At 38.1% G+C, this 20,814-nt stretch overlaps 1 protein-coding gene across 3 annotated transcripts in view; it reads right to left on the bottom strand.

The window, feature by feature from the left end:
• bcat1 (branched chain amino-acid transaminase 1, cytosolic) overlaps nt 1–20,814 on the bottom strand; it is a 154,887-nt gene that overhangs the window by 119,348 nt on the left and 14,725 nt on the right. For all 3 annotated transcript variants that reach the window (XM_039761578.1, XM_039761579.1, XM_039761577.1), the window contains exon 2: nt 18,192–18,257. In XM_039761578.1, the coding sequence (XP_039617512.1) occupies nt 18,192–18,257 (66 nt within the window). The remainder of the gene's footprint in view (nt 1–18,191; nt 18,258–20,814) is intronic.

Genomic DNA, 20,814 nt, shown 5'->3' with positions numbered 1-20,814 from the left:
CATTAGTGCTATTTTCCTAACGGTGCATCACATTATAATAATATTGGTGATTTTGAAACTACATTTAGGCTAAAATGCATATCTCTATTGTTGAGGTCTATTTAAATTTTTATTTCTGCTTCATTTGTTCATGAATTAGCTCTAGACCTACTGTATGAAATACATATGGGTATATATGGCTTATGTATCGCGGGTTGTCAAGGTGTTAGATCTAAGTGCTAGCAATAGTGATCAAGGAAAAATGTGTTTTATGTGATTTAAATAGATACAGGCCTGAGTGGTCAGTCTCCCAGTATCCATTCTCCAGTCTAGTCCACTTATGGCCACCCATACCTACAGGTTCACGACAATCCAGGCCAGATGCTAGAAAATGTCTTTCCAAAACCTGTTGCTCAACTCTCAACATATGTGACTTTTACTCTGTTAATGATTGTAATATTAGGGCTCCAATACAGAAGGACTACACTCTGTGATAAAGTGCTTTTTGTGATAAATGAAAATAAACATCTGAACAGCCAAATCATTCAGTGTCTTCAATTAACAACTGAAAATGTATCTATTTGAAAACCATGATTCTATAAATCATTAGATTGACCTTGTAAGGGACTTTACCGTGTGGGAGTCAATAGGATTTTTATGATTTTCTGTAGCATCCAGCGTTTCCCACCATGCAACTAATGGGGTTCTTCCAGGGACACCAGTTGTAGCAGTCTAAATCTGGAGTGAGCATGAGTGTCTGTACTTAAGTGATCTGATCCGAAATGCAGTCTTAGTTTGATCATTGCATTGTACTCAGATACCAGAATATACCCCTGGTACCTGTGACTTAGTAGAATACACATGTTTGAAAATGTGTGAATGAATGGATGGATTGATTAATCAACATACAAACCTCCAATTTATATCAACATTATTATTATTATTATTATTATTATTATTATTATTATTATTATTATTATATGTGTGTTACAGTGATGTCTTGCAAGATATGGAAGTGGAACACAGGCAGGTGTCGACTCCTGCTCAAGAGCATACAATGAGTCACAGGCAGGAATTGGAGCATTAACCACTACACTGTTCTACACTGTTAAACACAGTGTGAGAGAGTGGGCAGACCTGCTGGCATCTTTTAACACAAAAATGTACAAGATGAATGCAATGCACTTTGTTGAAAGTGGCTGGTTTGTTTAATCAGACCAGAGATAAGACTGTGTTCTAGTAAAATGACAAACAAAAGTGTTTCAAGGACAGGCAAAGACCATGTATATCCTGCAAAATTCGAGTAAAGGTTACGTTAGGAAGTGAAGCTGGGAATAAGCTTTTCTGTAAATGTACAACAATTACTGCACAAGCAATATTTTTTTAAAGATGGAAATTCTGCAACTTTATGCAAATTGGTAGCATTATTTTGAACTGATTTTTTAGATGAACACCAGATAATGAATAAATAGATAAACCATATGGTACATAATATAGATACTGTGACTCATAAAAAAAATGTACCATGGGCATCTAGAACTGCTTAAATTCCCCTTATCATAGAATGTATCATTCGGAGCTTTGATGATGGTGGTATAAAACATTTCTTCAAGTGCTACTTCATGCCCTCCCATAAATGCTAGGTTGGATTAAGATCTGGTGTCTGGGATCATTATGGTGTATGGTATACATTGTAATGCTATTCAAATCATTCATCAACCCCATATGCCTTATGGAAAAGAGTATTGTTATCATGGAATATTTCACCACCACAAGATTGGAAAAGCTTTCCCAAAGGATATATATGATATTTAACTTAAACATGACCTCTAAGGTAATCAGAAGACCTTAACCCTGCCTGAAAAAGCACTCTGCTCTGTAGCAGGGACAAAAGAATCATTCACTGTGGAAAATGAACATTTGGACCAGTGGATTGCGCCTGATATGTGACATGCATGTACTTGCTTGCTTGATAAGAACAAGATGAAAAATAACTCCCCCAACTGAAAGATCTTTTTGTCTGTTTAGTAGCTACTGTGGTATAGCGGGTCCACGGCTTAAAAAAAAAAGGGCCAGTTTTAAATCTATAGAGCCATGTCACTCTACATGGGCGCGATTGCACGGCCACAGGGAGTTAATGAGGTAGTTGGAGCGAGTTCACACCTGCACGTGCGGGTACAATCATTCTCAACTACTTCATTGGCTTCCAGCACCTTGTGATTAAGGCGCTGTGCCATGGAAATGTGAGAGTATATATACTGGCAGGCATAAAAAGAGGGGGATGAATCGAGGAAACGAAGAAAAGAAGAGGTTAAAGGACATGAAAGGCAGTCCTGGAAGGTATGATCTGGCCACCTGGAAGGAGGAGACAGCATGAGCTGGGGCCCTGGAAAGGAGCGTTTGGCTGTGGCGCTTTAGGGGCTAGTCCACCCCATTGAATGTTCAGGTGGAGTGGGGTGAGCAAGGCAGGTGTCCTCCCGATGGATCTGAGAAGCGACTACATGAGCACAAAGGAAGAAGGGAGGAGAGCCGACCTCGGACGGTCTGGCCATGATGCCTGGAGGCAGCGAAGACAGAGGTCGGCCGAAAGGAGCTCGTTGCTGTTGGGTCTCCGCCGGCTACGGGAGCAATGGGTGAGCCGGGGAGAATGAGAGACTGAGGTGGGCTGAGATCGTGATGAGAGAGACTGCATTTTAACTTTTGATTTTAATCTGGGATTTTAATGGATTTATTTATTGCTTTTTATCTCAATTTTTCACTGTTTTTATGGATTTATTTATTGGAACTATGAAGCACTGCACTTTCTGTATGGACACAACGTTTTGTTTTAATAAAAGCACCTTGGCACTTGTTACACTATCCCCTGGCTTCATTTGAGAATTGTTCTCATTTGTCAGCTCATCTTGGTCATAACTATCGACAGTGTTGGTTTTACAGACTCCCATGTTGGAAAAGGGAGTCTGAAGGAAACCGGCATCGTCACAGCTACGTCTTGTGTTCTTTTTATTAAATTATCAGTAAAAGTGTAACAATGGGCAATAAGGAGTTTCTGCAGAACAATCTGACCTCTCTCTGTGAAATTCTTGATAAAATCCCTACTCCCACCTTAAATATTTGCCATGAAATCCACAGTTGCTTGTCTTCTGCTTCTTGCTTCTGTAATTAATATAAGGACATCATTACCCCATACAGTATACCAATGTTATGCCAACTTCAATGTAAACTGCACCATAACTGCTGTTTCACTTGAAACATCAGCAAACTGAACAGTCATTCTCTCTCTTTCTACAACTTCTGCAATGCAATCAGCCCTCTTGAAAAGTTGCCTAGATTTCCTCACACCTTGGTAGTCACTGTAATTAGCAACTAAGTCTGTCCCAGTATTTTTACGCTTGATAATCTGTATCTCTCATTAACTCAAGTATTTGTCAATTACTGTACTCAACACCTTCTGAAAAATAACGAAACATGGAAACCTTTTAGTACTTTTTTTCACATACCGTATTATGTGTGATGGTACATACTGCTGTGGAAATGTTTAATCACATCACAATTTCCCATAAATTATGAGACAAATTACTTCTTTGTTGTTATTGTAATGGTGCTTTCACTCCCTATTATTTCTGCCATTGGCCGTATAAGAACAGAAAAAGTGATCAAATAAACAAATGAGCAAATTAACTTTACAGTGAGCATTGTTACACAATTCATTACATTAAAGTTCAATGGTAACTTAATGTTTTATTTTTTGTACTTTTTTTTCCAGATAACAAGAATGATTAAACAGATTCTTCCAGCTAGCTTTGTTGTTTATTGTTATAGTTAGGAGTTCCTAGTATCTAATGTATATGTTTGTTAAATTAAGGCTACTACTAAATTATGTAATCTTAATATTCTCAGACCTGCTTAATCTAATTCAGTGTTGTGGGTTGCTAGAGCCTAATCTGGCAGTACTGAACACATCATAGGAACCATCCTTAAACAGGGTACATTACAAGATTTCACTTATGCACACACTCACATAGAGCCAATATACAATCACCAATTCTCCTACTGTACATGTCTTAATGGATTTGGAAAGACACAGGGAGAACATGTTGGCTAAGCACAGAGAATGACTGGGTGTGGGATCTAAACCTCGGAGTCAGAAGCACTAAGGTCGTGTTCACACTTACGTGTTTACATGGAATATTTCCGCATATTCATAATGCAGGTAATCGACAGAACAGCAGTGACAGTCTGCATATTTTCTGTGTGAAAATGCACCAAAAGGTACCAATGCATAAATCAACAGGAAAATTAACTTTTGCTGTTTTTTAGCTACTCCCCTCTTTACTGATTCACGCCAATGAGGCTAAGTACATGCACACCCTCACCAATATTTTTTGTGTCTCTGATGCATCTTTAGGATTGCAATAGTTATAATTGTCAACATTACTGGCAAAGTGGGCACTGTACTACCAGAACACCATAAAATACGTCTTATTGCAGTACACACTATAATGTTTGCATTTGACAGAAAATGTCTACAGAAATTTTAAATTTAGAAAATTTTAATGATGGGTAAAGTGATGCAGAAAAAAACACATGAAGGCTAAAGAACCTAAATGTTTTAAAAATCCACACAATGAAAATATGTCTTCATTCACTAGTATCTCTGCATAAGAACATGTGTAAATAATTGTTGTGTTGTACTTAGTTATGTGATATAGCAATGACTGCACTTTATTTACAACAACACAATGTTCATTACTGTCTTGTGATTAAGCGCATTTGTAATTTAGTTGGTTGAATTCATTTTGGCAGTTATTTAAAATTTGTATGCAATGCTTGACACAATGGCAATATACTGAAAAAATGATAACATACTGTATCTCACTTATGCTAGCAACCTTTTAAATTTACTTAATATGCAATCTTTACAGCAACAATATTTCCAAAAACGTAACACCAATTCTCAATCACTTACCATTGACGTCTCCTAGTAAGTGTTATATTTGTTAAGTGGAACATGTCAGACCTCATTTCTCTTTTCAAGCATGCATTTCTTTTCAGTTTGTCTTACTCAATAGAACTTCTGTGATAGACCCCTGGGGACATCGTCAGCACAAGCTGTGCCCATAACTACATTTGAAGTCTTAATTACCCCTTTTACACCAACACTCCGTAAGCTGTCACATGTGGGCACTACACTAGCCATTCATGAATCCCAAAATTACCATTAATCTTAATTAAGAACAAAAGCTGGGATATGTATATACCTAAGGTTGGGCAGCTGTGCCTTCCTCACCTTTACAGTGAGAGTTCAGCTGTAAACAGTAAAGGTGTAACAGAGGCCCCAGTCATATGAGGTCAACAAGACAACATCTGCAAGTTGTCTGTCTGTTGCTGGATGTCACCAAGCCTCAAGTGTGATATTCTGTCTTTGCAATATCAGTAATAGCAGGGGAACATGACACACCATTGGCTGTGTCTTACAGCTTCTTTAAATAGATTTGACTTCCTGCCAAGAATACAAACACAACCCCACTCAGTAATGAAATGGCACTTCGAAATGAAATGGCAACCCCATACTTTCCAGCACTTCCTACAAGATAACATATGAAGAAAAAACATGGTAACATTCATGTAAATTTGATACTTAACCAATTTTCCGTCTGTGTCCCCATGTTCTTGTTGAATAATTTATGTTAAAGTAACAGCCTGGGATCTGCTGTACTAACACTTCAATCATGTCACCTCTTAGTCTCAATTTGCTTAAACTGACAGGGTTCAACTCTTTTCATCTTTTCTCATTGCTCATGTCTTGCAGTCCTGGAATCAGCCTAGTTGTTGTTCTCACATATCTCAAGCCTTTGCTATGTCTTTTTGGTATTATGGAAACCAAAACTGGACACATTTTTCAGAGATTTCAAAACTGTGATGTATAGTTTACCAATATCCTGTCTTGATTTGTTGGAGACACATCTTACTATGAAAACTAACATCCTATTAGCCCACTTTTGTACACTGTGAGGATGTAAACAATGACAAGTCCATTGTTTTCTCAGTCATTCTCATTTGGTGTATGTTCAAGTTTCATATATAGAATTCAAATCTAATATATATATTAGAAAGAGCTCCTTTAACAGCACCTAATTCACTATTCCTCTCGCCATAACACTATGCTTCCAATGTTTTAAGACAATTTTGCTCCCATCTACATTTTGTGTCTTGAAATCCCATTTGTTTTATTTTGACTACATGCTTCTCATGTGAAACTTGATAAAAAGCTTTCTGAAAATACTGATAAATAATTTATGCATCACTCATCATATAATTTTTTACTTCCTCACAGAATTCCAGCATATTACTGAAACACAACCATCCTCGTCTGGACCCATGTTGAGTGTTTTCTAATACTCCTGGGCCAGTATTTATCAAGCGTATCACTCCTAAGCAGTGCAGCTTTAGGGAGATGGCAACTTTAAGAGAAACTTCAGAAATTAAAGAATTACTTCTTCAGTGAAACATCTCTTCATAAATTGTTCAATTCAAGAAAAAATGAGGATGTAGGAGCTTGCACCGTACCGACCTGACTTAAGAATTCAGCAGCAGGAAAGTGATCGAGGATGAGCTTACTGGCTAACTGGATGTGGTGTAAGTAATGCCTTTTTTTTTGCATTTCCTGTTTGGTGTTTCAAAGTGTTGGTACTGAAGCTTTGTGGACAATAACAGGGGTACGAGACCTAAAATATCCATCCATCCATTATCCAACCCGCTATATCCTAACTACAGCATCACGGGGGTCTGCTGGAGCCAATCCCAGCCAACACAGGGTGCAAGGCAGGAAACAAACTCTCGGCAGGGCACCAGCCCACCACAGGGTGCGCACACACACACCAAGCAGCAATTTAGAATCGCCAATGCACCTAACCTGCATGTCTTTGGAGCACCCAGAGGAAACCCACACAGACACAGGGAGAACATGCAAACTCCACGCAGGGAGGACCCAGGAAGCGAACCCGGGTCTCCTAACTGCGAGGCAGCAGCACTACCCACTGTACCACCATGCCACCCCACCTAAAATACCTTTCTGAAAAATGCAAGCAGCATGAAAGTCATGGAAATAATAGTGTAGAGCCCATTGGTCTGAACCTGAGAGGGACAACCTCCTTGGGTGGTCAAGACCTGTCTGAGGAGGACAGGACTATCTGGTGGAGCTGGCATTAAAGCAGCTCCGCCATCGCTATGTTGCACAGCACTTTGAAAACTTCAAACGCCTCTCCAGGCTGCTAGGCTCCATCTACCCATGTGTGTCTCCCAGGACCAGTGGACAGTGGGCAAATGAGTTGCCTCTGAGGCAGAGAGGGGCAGGCTAAGGGTCGAAGCAGCTGGGAGAGGCCAGCAAAGTGCTCACTAAGTGCTGTGTTTGTGAACACTGATCTAGGAGCTGCTTTTTTAATGGCTTCTTTGTTAGTCCCACCCCTTCAGGCAGTTGAGCATGTGTATAAAATATATACTGTATGTGTTTGTGATTAGTAAAATAGTGATGTGACTTGAAAAGTGTTTAGTTACTAAAAGTGTGCCACCAAAGAAAAATGGGTGGGAAACACTGTAGATAATAGCACAATGCTACATTTTTTGGCAGGCTTAGTGAAATGACTCAATATAATGAGAAAGTAATTGAGAAATTTTCATGCCTGAAGGAAAGGAAGGCAAAATTTATATTCAGAGAAATATAGATCATAAAGGCAGAATTAGATTTAGGTTGGACTTATCCAGTGATTGTTCTACAAGACAGGTTGGGGAGGGGAGCTGCGTTTTAAGATGTAGGGGTCTGTGCATCTAACAATGTGAATTTTTACCCAGGTGAGCCTGGCAAACTTGCATTGGACTGGGCAGGCTGATAACAAGTGTAGATTAAAATTAAGGTGGGAATGACTCTGTGGGTGTGGTAAATGATAAACTGGAATGCAAGACTTGAAAAAAATTAGAGGACTAGTGATTGTATGATGTGGACTTATGGAATACAGTGGAAATGGCCAAGGACTCTATTAGCTGAGGCAGAATAAGATTTGGATTGGATTTATGCTACAGATTTTCTGTCCCCCCTGGCCATTGAATCTTACTTTTATTCGATGTTAATTAATGTTGATTTTTGTTTTCTTATTGTGTCTTTTATTTTTCTATTCTTTATTATGTAAAGCACTTTGAGCTACTGTTTGTATGAAAATGTGCTATAGAAATAAAAAAAATAAATATTGGTATTTGTTTTAGGACAGATGGAATTCTACATTATTGGAAGGTTACAGAGGTGGGGTGTGAACATAATGGTGTGGGTTTTGGTAGAATGGGGAACTGGGCACGTTGGCAGAGGATTGGGCAATTTAGAGATAGGTGTAGTATAAAATTTGGATGGCAGGTGCACCTTGTCTTTTCTACATTAATAGGGCAAGTTATGGGAACAATTAGGTGACTGTGGATGTCATGGACCAAAGTTTTGGAGTATAGTAGAAATGGGAACGCTGACATCAGATTTGGCAGCATGGTAGAAAGGGTATAATACATTTCAGCCTTGATTTGTCCTATGGGTCTGGTACTAGACACACCGTTGATTTGCATTGACACTATGAAGAGGACCACAAGAGCATGTGAAATGACCAGATACATAGATATGAAAGACACTATATAGATAGATAGATAGATAGATAGATAGATAGATAGATAGATAGATAGATAGATAGATAGATAGATAGATAGATAGATAGATAGATAGATAGATAGATAGATAGACAGAGATGCATCAATTACAAGTATATTAAAAACATGAACAGGAGACTGTCATGATACACTGTCATCGGTCAGTGTCCACTAGTAGTTCATAGCCAGACGATGTTCAAAGTACCCCAAAACTCAGGTAAAGTACAAAGTCTCTTGAAAACAAAGTCAGCAATGTTTATTGTAAGGAAAATCATAAACCAGTATTTGGTGAGATAAAAGACAAAAATCCACAAAAAAATGTAACAATCCAGCAAAACAAGATAGTCACATCTAACAAGCAGAATGAATTCAATAAATTACTGAAAACATTCATTCATAGTACTTATAGGTAAGGGCTCATAAAATGCACATAGTCCAAAGCTGGCAAAAAGAAAAATGGTAGAAAGAAAAAGGTCGAATAACTGATCCAGTGGCTCTGTAGCAGCCAAAACCTATCGCTCCCCAAGTGCTGAAGCTCTCCCCGAAAACTAGGAGACTCACTGGCGTAAAAAGGTTGAAAGAATACCTTTAAGACAACCTACAGTATGGGGGGAAAAATGAACCTTTGTAATACGCACAATAGCGACACCTATTCTCAACACTCCCCTCCCTACTAATGGCACTGAGGCCTGTTAAGTATTTCCTACCCACTCTCCTAAAGGCAATGGGCTCCTACCATTCACTCACTTTATTTCTATACATACACTATCTTACATCTCACACATCCCCGGCGATTACATCTAAACTCTTAAACAACAACAAGATATAAAATACATGAACAAGTGGAGTATAACTACTACCATCCCCGCACTGTGACTGCTTTCCCCCTTTCCTGTTTCATTCCTCCTGACTGCTAGGAAATCAGCTGCCTGCTGGCTTTTAGCAGCATAAAGGCAGTACGCAACCATGCACGCGTAGAATGAAAACTGCCCGTCAAATGACCACTAACGCAGCTAGTCCATTAAACAAGAGGACTCCGCCAAGCCGATAAGTGAAAGCGTTATCTAAAATCAAAAATATATTTACCAAAATGATGGTCTAACATTAAGTGTCTTATGGGGATTCATTTAACTTTACGAATCTTTCAGCACTGCACCTGTCAAGTCTTTACTGTTTTATATTTGGCTAAATAGTGGCTGCTGCTGGTTCTTCCAGATCCCCGCACTGACAAAAGATCCAGTGACGGTTCTACTACTGTCACAGAGACCAAGAGGTCAGAAAGAGAAGGAAAAGGTAGCTAAAGGTTTATCAAAGTCTAAGCCAGTCTCAAGTTTACAACATGGCTTGTCACAGACTGAGCTGGAAGAGAAAGGTGAAGGAATGAATCAGCCAGGACCTCACAATGCAGCATCTGCTCCAGCCGACAGTGAATGTGGAAGCGAAGCTGTGAGTGAGGCAGCAATAAGAACTCGCTGATCTCATGCAGTATATTGGAGCTGCACATGGCCACTTTATCCCTGCTGTCAACTACTAACATCATCCCTTGTGAGTTAACAGCATCAACATTAACAGGATACAAAACTCTGCCTTTGGAGAACGGAGAAAATGGAAATGAGCTGGCTGAGCTGAAGTTATTGATTATGGTACTCAGGGTAAAAATAAATGATGTTAAAGTGGATATAAAGGAGGATATAAAGAAGGATAGAGCACAAATACACAACAGAACAGTCAACCTGCTTCAGAATATTAAAGACCAGGAGGTACATTTAAGATATTACTTGTAAACTTAAAAAAAGTCTAGCAACAATTGACAAATACTGGAAAATATTAACAATATTAAGAATAAAATCAGACTACTTGGTGCTCATTTGGAAGAAGTTAAGCAAATGTTTACAACTCATATTGAAGAAGTAGAATAAGTGACATCTGCCATTGACAAAAAAGCATTTGCTGTAGAATCCAAATGCATAGAGTGATAAATTAGCTGCATCTGAAGATAGATATACAACATCAGAATCAAAGAACTTCCTGAAAACTATGAAAGTCCAAATACAGTGAAATTCATAGATTAACTATTTTCCAAAATAGTAGGAGAGGACCTTAAATCAATAAACAGCTTATCACATATGTGCATCGAATACCTCAAAACATAGAAGTTTGATTATCTGATTCTAAAAACTAAGGGTTTAAAAAATTTGATATCAATTCCCAGACAGAAAGAGGGGATTGCATTTGAAAACAACTTTATTTGTACTTTCCCAGATTTCTTTCCTTCAACACCTGCTAAACCAGCTGCATTTTAAAGCATTAAACAGTGCTTACGCAAAGCTGAAATCAGATTTAGGCTCTTGTTTCCAACCAAAATGAAAGTAATTGTCGTTGGATAATTCTATATCCTTAGTTCTCCCAAAGAAGCAGAAAATTAGCCAAAAGTCTGATTCCAATATCCTTTAAAATAGTCATATAGTGTCTTGGTCTGGTCAGGTCAGGTTGGGGAACAGGCACTGGTATAGCACGTTGCCACACCCACCACACACCGAAACAGTTTGGGATCCTAGTTGGCAAAAATCCAGGCTGACACGCAGTCCAGTCCCTCCCCCCAGAAATGTCCATCTATCTGCCACAGCCAGGTGTTACATGGGAATCCCATTGGCCTGGTCCAGCCACATGTAATATACTCACCCATGGAATATAACACACCAGAGATGTTGTTAGCTATGGATGCAGAAACGGCCTTTGATAGAGCTGAATGGACTACCTTTTCATCACATTGCACAAATTTGGGCTTGGCCCAAATATATGTGCATGGATAAAATTACTTGATACCATTACAGAAGCCTATGTGTATATTAACAACATGATCTCAAACTACTTTAGACTAGAATGTGGCACTCAACAAGGGTGCCCTGTATCACCATTGCTTTTTTCAATCACCATTGAGCCATTGGCCATTCATTTTCAAAATGTATTAGAGACAAAGGTGATTATCAGAGCAGGACTTGAACAGAAAATATCACTATATGCAGATGATATAGTATAGTATATATCAAACCCACAAACATCCATATCAACAGTCCTTTATGCACTAGCAAAATTTCAAAAGATATCTGGCCTCAAAATCAATTTGAATAAAAAGTGTGTTTTTTTCAGGGCACATAATACTAGACTGGACATCTATCAGTTTATTTTATTAAAACAGTTTAGATATCTAGGCATAAACATCACAAGTAAATATAAAGACCTTTTGCACAACAATCTTGGTATCAGCTTGGGAAGAAATTAACCAAGATGTGAACAAATGATCTACCCTCCATCTCACATTAGCAGGGAGAATCAATACTGTCAAGATGAACATCCTTCCCAAGGTTTTTTTTTTCTGTTTCAGAGCATCCCTATGCACATTAACAAATCATTCTTTAAGAAATTAGGCAAAAGTATATTTCTGGAATTCACACTCAAAAGGTGACTCTACAAAGACCTAAAACAGAGCGTGGCATGGCACTACCTAACTTTCAGTTTTATTATTAGGTGGCAAATATACAAGCTATAACGTTCTGGAAATTGACATAAACTGATATATATACACAAGCCTGGTCTGCAGTAGTAATGCTGTACTTCTTTATATGTCCTGCTCCGTGCCCCTGTAAATACTAATTATTGTCAATACTGTATACCAATAACCCAATTGTCCATCAATCACTCAGAACAAGGAACCAATGCAGGATGTACTTCAAAGCAAAGAAGCTTCTAACTGTTGCACCTCTACATGATAACTACATTTTTCAACTGTCTCAGTCCTTCACAGTATTTAATCTTTGGAAAACGTTCAGGATTAAAGCACTTAGAGAACTGTATATAGATAATGTTTTTGCATCATATGAACAATTATACTTCAAATTTATCTTCCTGGCATCACAATTTTTACACTTTTTTCAAATTAGACATTTTGCTATAAAGAACGTACCCAATTTTCCACAACTCCCACCCATTTCAATTTTAGAAGAAATACTGATCAGTATTGAAGACTCAGACAGCATCTCAACAACATCTTAAAAGTCTTGCCCTCTTAAAGATTCTAGGGAACGTTGGGGAAAGGACCTTTCTCTTAATATCTCAGAGAGAGAGTGGAAGGCAGCCATGCATAGAACACACTCTAGCTCCACATGCACAAAGCATTCAGTCATTCAACTTAAAATATTTAATCGATCATCTTGTTTAAAATTGTCCAATATATTTCTAGGGCAAGATCCAACATTACAATCTAGCTCCAGCCTCACTGGACCACAGGTATTGGGAGTGCACAAAATTAACATCATTTAAGACAAAAATCTTTGAATTCCTATCAGACAGCCTTGGTGTCACAAACACTCCAAACCAATTAGCAGCTGTGTTTGGTGTATTCCCTGATGGACTTAAAATAAGTAAGGACAACTTGATTGTAATTTCCTCTACCACACTACTAGCACGTAGACTTATCTTTCTTAACTGGAAGAATCCCGACCCACCTTTTATAAGTCATTGGGTAACTGATTCTATACAATTTAAATATGTTCAAAACTTTTTTAAATATGGCAAGATCTAATTAATAAAATAGTAGTAATAATAAAATTCTAGAATAAGCAAAATTAGCATTTATATTCTCCCTTCCCTGTTATTCTATTATTATTATTTTTTTTGCCCATGCTGTAGGCTCTCCTCTTTCTCAGGTGGGGGGTTAAATTCTGTTTTCTTAAGTTTGGCTTGATTGTGTGCAATGTTATTTTTCTCCAATAAAATAAAAAAAAGTAGGACTAGGATAAGAATTTGTCCTGCCTCAGAGAATGACATAGGAAGTATTGATGAAGCATCCTAGTCTTACTCCCAGCTACGATTAAGAGTTCACTTTTGAGAATGAATGCCATCACGATTTTACAGCAGCGCAAGCCACAAAGCAGTACTTACTGTATGATGACCTTTTGTAGATTCTTTGGAAATCATGATGGCGCTTTGTAGTTTTCTGGTACTAATACTAAGGTTTTATCACAAAGATGATGATGATGATGATAATAATAATAATAATAATAATAATAATAATAATAATAATAATAATAATATTAAAAGAAGAAGGAACACACTGTAAGTTAGGAAATTGTGCTAAGCTACACATAAGTGTTGCCACTTTCCAACAGTATTATAAATAAAACTGTAAAAGCACCAAGATGGAAAGACTGAGAAACACACACCGAATGAAAGTGAATCTCGATACCAAGCATGTTTATTTAATAATGAATGATTCACAACCGTACTTTCAAAAGAATCACCTTCCCACTGTTATGGCCACGGGAAGCATATTGTAAAGTAACAGTTATACTAAACCTAGCTATGGCTATAACTCAAGTTCACCATTCCAATGTACCGTGATGTGCCTTGCCATAATCTGACCTTATTTTCTACGTGGCTGTATTTATCCAATGCCCCAGGAGTCTGCACCTGCCTTCTTGAACCATCCCAGGCTTGTAAACTGTAACATAAATGTTACAGGGGTTTGTGGAATGCCATCGTGCCCTGCGTGTTTTCAGAGTAATGATCTGACCATATGATACAATCTGCATCTCTGACCACCTGTGTGTTGAGTTTGTGATCCTGCTCATCCGCAACAATCTTTACGTGTGTGCTGATTTGCATGTACCTTGCTTTACCATTGCTTAATGTAGAGTGGTGGAGAAATGCATAAATCTGTGTATTACCTATTGTAAGGGCATTCAAAGATTGGTGCATAATTCGAGAAAGAGTTGGTTGTGTCATATCTAAATCATCAATATTGCAAAGCTGCATCTTACAACTAACATTACCAGCACCCTCTTTTCAGCCAACATTGAATGGCTTCTCCACTTAGATGAAGCAATCATGTAACATATTTGTTATGACTATTACTCATTTCTATGTGTTTGCTGATCTCTGCCTGAATGCTATCTTTTCGGAGCTCCTAGCAGGTAGGTACATCTCACAAGCTCTCCCAGATCCTTGTGAAGTTAAGAAGAGTTTCCCAAATTAAGAAAAATGATAAAATGCTTTTACTCTTACTCCTAATTATCAGACCAGATTTGCGTCACTCACTTGCGTCAGACAGTTTTCCTACTCTGAGGTGCTTGATACAGATCCTGTTCTTGGCAGGTGTTGCTCAATCTTTTCCTTAATATTTGCTTATATTAGTTTACTTATGATGCATGTAAAGCTTAGTGTCCTATAAATAACTCCTCATGTTTTTAATTTAATGAGACCACATTTGCTAGCTTGGCTGTTAACATAACAAAATGTGGAAAAAGTGATGCGCTGTGAATACTTTCCGGATGCACTGTATTTATGCATTTTCATTGTTAATGGTGTTCATTGTGGTACCTTGTCCCCTTAAGATAGAGCTTCAAGGGGCTGGAAAACCATGACATACAGCTACAAGACTGGACTCTATCTTAGGTATAGGGGTTAGGTCTTCCAGATCAGAATTGTGAGTTGTTTGTGGAAGTGTGTTATTTGTGAGACTTTTCTCATTTTTCTATTTCTTATGACTTTTTCTTATTCCTTCTTAAGCATTCTGATTTCTAGACTATGGAATATTTATGTTTTGCTCTGGGTTGCCTTTTAGGCACACCAATTTTGCTATTTTTCTTTGTACTGTAAATGTATTTTACTTAGCTAATAAATATTCATGATTTTAAAGAGATATAGTTTTTCGTGTTTGTCTGTCTCTTAATACTAAGGATTATGAGAATTATTTTGTTGCTGGCCTTTCCCCTTTTATGTCTGTATAGGCTGCAGCCTGCTCAGTTTGAGAGAAACCCTATTTTGAACAGTAGGCCTGAGCAAGCCTGGGCCTAAATTTTGGGAGGCTGGTATTTGGTGGCTGGATAATCACAGCATTGGGCCAGGGTCAATATTTCCCTGCCTTGCTGAGAACAATGGACAATGATCTACCTATTAGTCCTGAGTTGTCACACATCTTACCAGAACCTCTATGAAATTACCAGAAAGTGAATATCCATTGCTGGACCAAACTACTTGCTCACCTGCACCTTTACAGTGACTACTACTGCTGTAGCCTTTTTGGCTTCCTAGTACCTCTTGGTCAAGTCCAGAAACAATGTAGTTAAAACTGAGCAGGTGGCTTCTTTTTTTAACATAAGAGCTTCCTTCACTGTTGGCTATTAGAAATGGGTCCTAGGTTAACAACATAACCAGTACCAAGTATTTTATGGCCACGGTTCATTGTAGCTGCCACTATAAGTTAGGACTTGAACTATCTCCAATCAAATGCCTTGCTCCTGATTTCTCACAATATGTATGAAAACTGCACCTAATCCAAACAGAACTATCAGTTAAGTCTCGCAAGAGTACCCTAAGAAAATGTGCAGACAGTGATAAGTCTGGGAAATTACGTTTTGTGGGTCTATGTGAAGCCTATCCAATCACTGCATCATTGTACCACTACAAAATTTATATTACAAGTATGCAACAGCACACTTACAGTATATTTTAAAATTCCCAAATGCATACTGTACAACAGGCATGTCAAACGCGGCCCGCGGCCTGCATGACAGATCCTAGTTAGCACTAAACTTGTACAAAATGATTACTATCATTTGTGATTGAGTCATTCAGCATCTTCGGCGTTACTATTGACTTTTCTTACTTCCGCCTTCTGACAAAAGCATGTTTTCCCATGGCATGATGATACCGGAAACGTCATCTGCTAGTATAGTTGAAGCTGCGGCGTCAGCTCCTTGATACCCTAGGCATGACACTGCAACCCCAAAATGGACCTTGACCAAGATTAATGAGCCGCAATTTTGCAACTGAAGTGCTAGCACCTGGCAGGCTACACTACTGGCTGGGCTGCTATGACTGGCCACTGGGCAGAACTGACCATCACGAGTAGTAATAGCTCGCATATTTTCACGTAATGGAGCAGGAGATCAACAGGCAGATCGGTGCGGCATCCGCAGTGATGCGGGCTCTGCATTGCTCTGACGTGGTGAAAAAGGAGCTGAGCCGTAAGGCAAAGCTCTCAATTTATCATTCAATCTGCGCTCCTAACCCTCACCTAGGGTCATGAGCTGAGGGTAGTGACCGAAAGAACAAGATCGCGAATACAAACGGCTGAAATGAGTTTCCTCCGCAGGGTGTCTGGGCTTTCCCTTAAAGATAGAGTGAGAAGCTCAGTAATCCAGGAGGAACTCAGAGTAGAGCCGCTGCTCCTCCAAATCGAGAGGAGTCAGATGAGGTGGCTCAGGCATCTGATCAGGATGCCTCCTGGACGCCTCCCTGGCATGTCTAACAGGGAGAAGGCCCCGGGGAAGATCCAGGACACACTGGAGGGACTATGTCTCTTGGCTGGCCTGGGAATGCCTTGGGATTCTCCCGGAAGAACTAGAAGAAGTGGCGGGGGAGAGGGAAGTCTGGGCATGTCAGCTTGAGCAGAAGAGGATTGATGGATGGATGGATATTTTCAAGTTTTCTTGCTCTAGTTTTATGTAATTTTGTGCTAGTATTGTAATGAACAGTTAGTGCAGCCTACAGCTGAAGATCTGAAATGGATGCGAGAAGTTGGTGAGTTGTTTAATAACATATTTTTGTGATTTAGAGTTTGTAAAATTAGTGTAGGTCAGGTGGCTTTTTGCATATCGGCTTATTTTACAATATAAACTTTGAAGTAAACTTAGTAAAATAAAATTTGATTTTTGGAGGATTTGTTTTCCAATTTTAATTACTGAGCAATGAGTTCAGTGAGCATTTTCGTGATTTCAGTTCACACGAACAGGACTTTGCTCTGTTTATGTCACTATATTCTTACAATGTTGAGAATGCGCCTGAGAATATCCAAATGGAATTGACTGAACTGCAGTCAGATTCTATTCTGAAGGCAAAATACAACGAAGTTGGTGTGCCAGGCTTGTGTGCTTACCTGCCACCCGCATATGTGCAGATCCGTAAGTTGGCATTGAGAGTACTGTCTATGTTCGGAAGCACTTACCTTTGTGAACAATTGCTTTCGTTAATGAAAGCTACCAAAACCCCACATCATTCAAGACTTACTGTCGAGCACCTTTCATCTCTCAAAAAAGTTGCAGCTGCACAAGATTTCAAGCCTGATATTGACAAACTGGTTACTAACAAGAGATGCCAAGTGTCTGTACAAAAGAAATAGATCTCAGACTGTAAGACTCCTATATAAGGACCTAGCTAAGAGGCTAAGACTCTTATTGTATGCTATTGTATGGAAATAAATTGCTTTTCTTTAAACTTTAAACTTTAAGTGTTACATTTTTAAAGTTTTCAGTATTTGAAAGAACGCTACAGTAACTTTGTATAATAGTATGGCAGTCGAAGCGGCTCACCAATGGTAGCGAGTTTGACATGCCTGCTGTACACAACCAGTCAAACAATTAACCTTTATTGTAAACAACCACCCACAGCATGCCTCACAAATCGTTTTATTTAGCATAGTAAACTATAATACAATATTAAATGGTCAAGTTCATGAGAAGTTCTGTTACCTTGAAACTGGCACTACCATGGCTGCATCCTGTGGTACACTTTCCAGACATCTGTTTATCACAAGCCTACAAAAAGAGCAAAGACAGTCATACAGATCAGCTACCTGTTTTTATAAATAAGAAGATTCAAAACTTTTAAAAAAATCTTTTTTTTCTTCCATATACAGTAGTTAAGAAAATGTCACTAATGACACCCTCACTATTTGTAAATTGGAGAACTTGAGGTACCTGAAAAATGAAAAATATGGTTAGAAGCCTTACTCAGAGACACTATTAGCAGTTGGATCTCCAATAATTTCTTAATTGAAATGAACCAACAATGTCCCATATTATTTATATTACATTGACAAGAGTTTGACATTGTTAATCAGTTTAATATTCTTTGCTTACATATACTTGGTGACAAGCCAGATGGTTTCCTGAATATAAAGACACACACAATATAAGCAAAGAAATATTACACGAATGCACGCAAATTGAAAATATTTGATAAAAAATATCAAAAACTAACATATTCAGTATTCAGCCAAATTTACAATCATTCCAGGAGAGGTTATTTGACCAAGCTGTTGGCATTTCATCACATACCCTCCTATGTAGCTTTAAACTGTTTTTCTCCATTTGCTAACCTGAAGAAAAAGTGAGTGTTGGTTGAAAGACTTATATACTGAATTTATGTTATTTTTTGTGTAAGGTATAGCTTTTACTGACTGGTTTCAAAGCTTTTATAGCTTTCTATTTGTAAGACAAATATCCCATATGATGGTGCACTGGTTAGCCCTACTGCCTCATAGCTCCATGTTCCTGATTTTGAGCTCAGACCCAATCAAGTTCCGCCCTGTTTCCTTCTTCATTCCACAGATGTGCATGTTAGGCTAACTTGTGACAGGCCACGTGTAAGTAAATGCAGATGCATTGACTGGCATGACAGTGCCAGTAATGGGCCAGCATTCCTTAGAAGGCGGATTCCAGCCATGGCTAAAATGTTCTTAGACCTCCGTGACCCTGTATTAGATTAAGCAGGACTGATAATAGATGAATGTGAAACTACTTTTTATTTCCTAATTCTGCTGTTTACACATAAGGTTTGTGTAATATCAAAGTCTGTCCCAGCAGAATGGTGCACAAAGAGGTGTCCAACACTGTACTATACTACTGCAAATTTAGATTCATCAGATTAATCTAAAATGAAATTTTGGGATGTGAGAGGAAACTAGACTATGCACAGAAATCCCAAAATGGTGAATGTTCAGATTCTGCACACAATTGATCAGAAAAGAGTTTGACCTCCTTGAACTGTAACCGTTGCATTGGTGAACATTACACCATCATTTATGCCTTACTGGAAAATTATGAAATTTCAGTACATATGAAGCTGTTTAAAATTATTTACAGACATATGTATTTGGATGTAATAGATACATATTTTTGAAAATGACCAAAAGTAATTAGTGTAATTGTAAAGAATATCAGTATTAAAGATTTAGTTAATATCTCAGGGCAAAATTATGCCTATGAGCTAATCTACGCAAGTTATTTAGCCTACACATGACTAAACCGTAACACTGTGCAGGTTTTTTGCTTTTAGTTTTTAGTCACTTTTTAATAAATACATAAACATACGGTATACATAGCAGTACACTACATAACCACAGTAACTACTGTTTCTTGTTCTAAATAACTTTATCATCTAAACAGTTAGTTAACAATTTTATACAAATTATTTCCACATTACAAGCACATTGTGCAATAGCTGAAGGTTATTTAACTCACTCAGGGTCACACTGAGAGCCACCATATTTCTGCAGCATTTATCAATTCATGACTTTCAACAATCATCATACATACATTATAGTATAGTCCTCTAGTTCCATAAGACACAAGCCATCAGGTCATTGCTGAAATACTTCACTGCTATATAAATACAAGTAAAGTAAAGTAAAGTGGAAAAATATGATAAAATGCAAACTGAAAATATGGCCCAGAGTATCCACTATTTATTTTAATATTTAAATAAAAAGTTGCAAGAAAGAAGAGATTAATAAATAATTAGACATGTGGTCTGTCTTCAAAAAAGCAGAATTTAGAAAAGGTTTGACAAGAAAATGCCATTCAATGTAAAAAAGCTTGTCAATCTCTACCCCCTGAACTTGGAAAAACATTTCAGGGTAGATAGGTGTGATTGATATCACCAACTGAAAAAGACCTTGTGATAACTACCATTTTCCAAACAATTCATTAATACTAGCCAATTCAGGATATTTCTACTTTTAATTTTAAAGAATTCATATCTAATAAAAATATACAACATACACATACTGCATATACAGCACCTATGCATTACATGACTAGTCTCTCTAATTAAACAAAAATCACTGACCAAATCCATACTGTGTAAAGATGCTGTGTAAAGCAACGTGATGAGATGTTAGGTTACATAGCACAAAATTTAGAGTTCAAGTCAAGGGAGGTTATGCCTATGCTGCAATAAGTAACTCACCAGTGAGGTCTCACTTGGAGTACTGTGTGCATTATTTGTCTTTGTATTACAAAAAAAGCTTTGCAGCGCCAAAATGAAGAGACTGATTCCAAAACTGGTGGGCATGAGCCATGATAAGAGGGT

Source organism: Polypterus senegalus, chromosome 8 (assembly GCF_016835505.1).
Source record: "Polypterus senegalus isolate Bchr_013 chromosome 8, ASM1683550v1, whole genome shotgun sequence".
In the NCBI taxonomy this organism is placed as follows: Eukaryota; Metazoa; Chordata; class Cladistia; order Polypteriformes; family Polypteridae; genus Polypterus; species Polypterus senegalus.
This window is presented reverse-complemented; position numbering and strand designations above follow the sequence as displayed.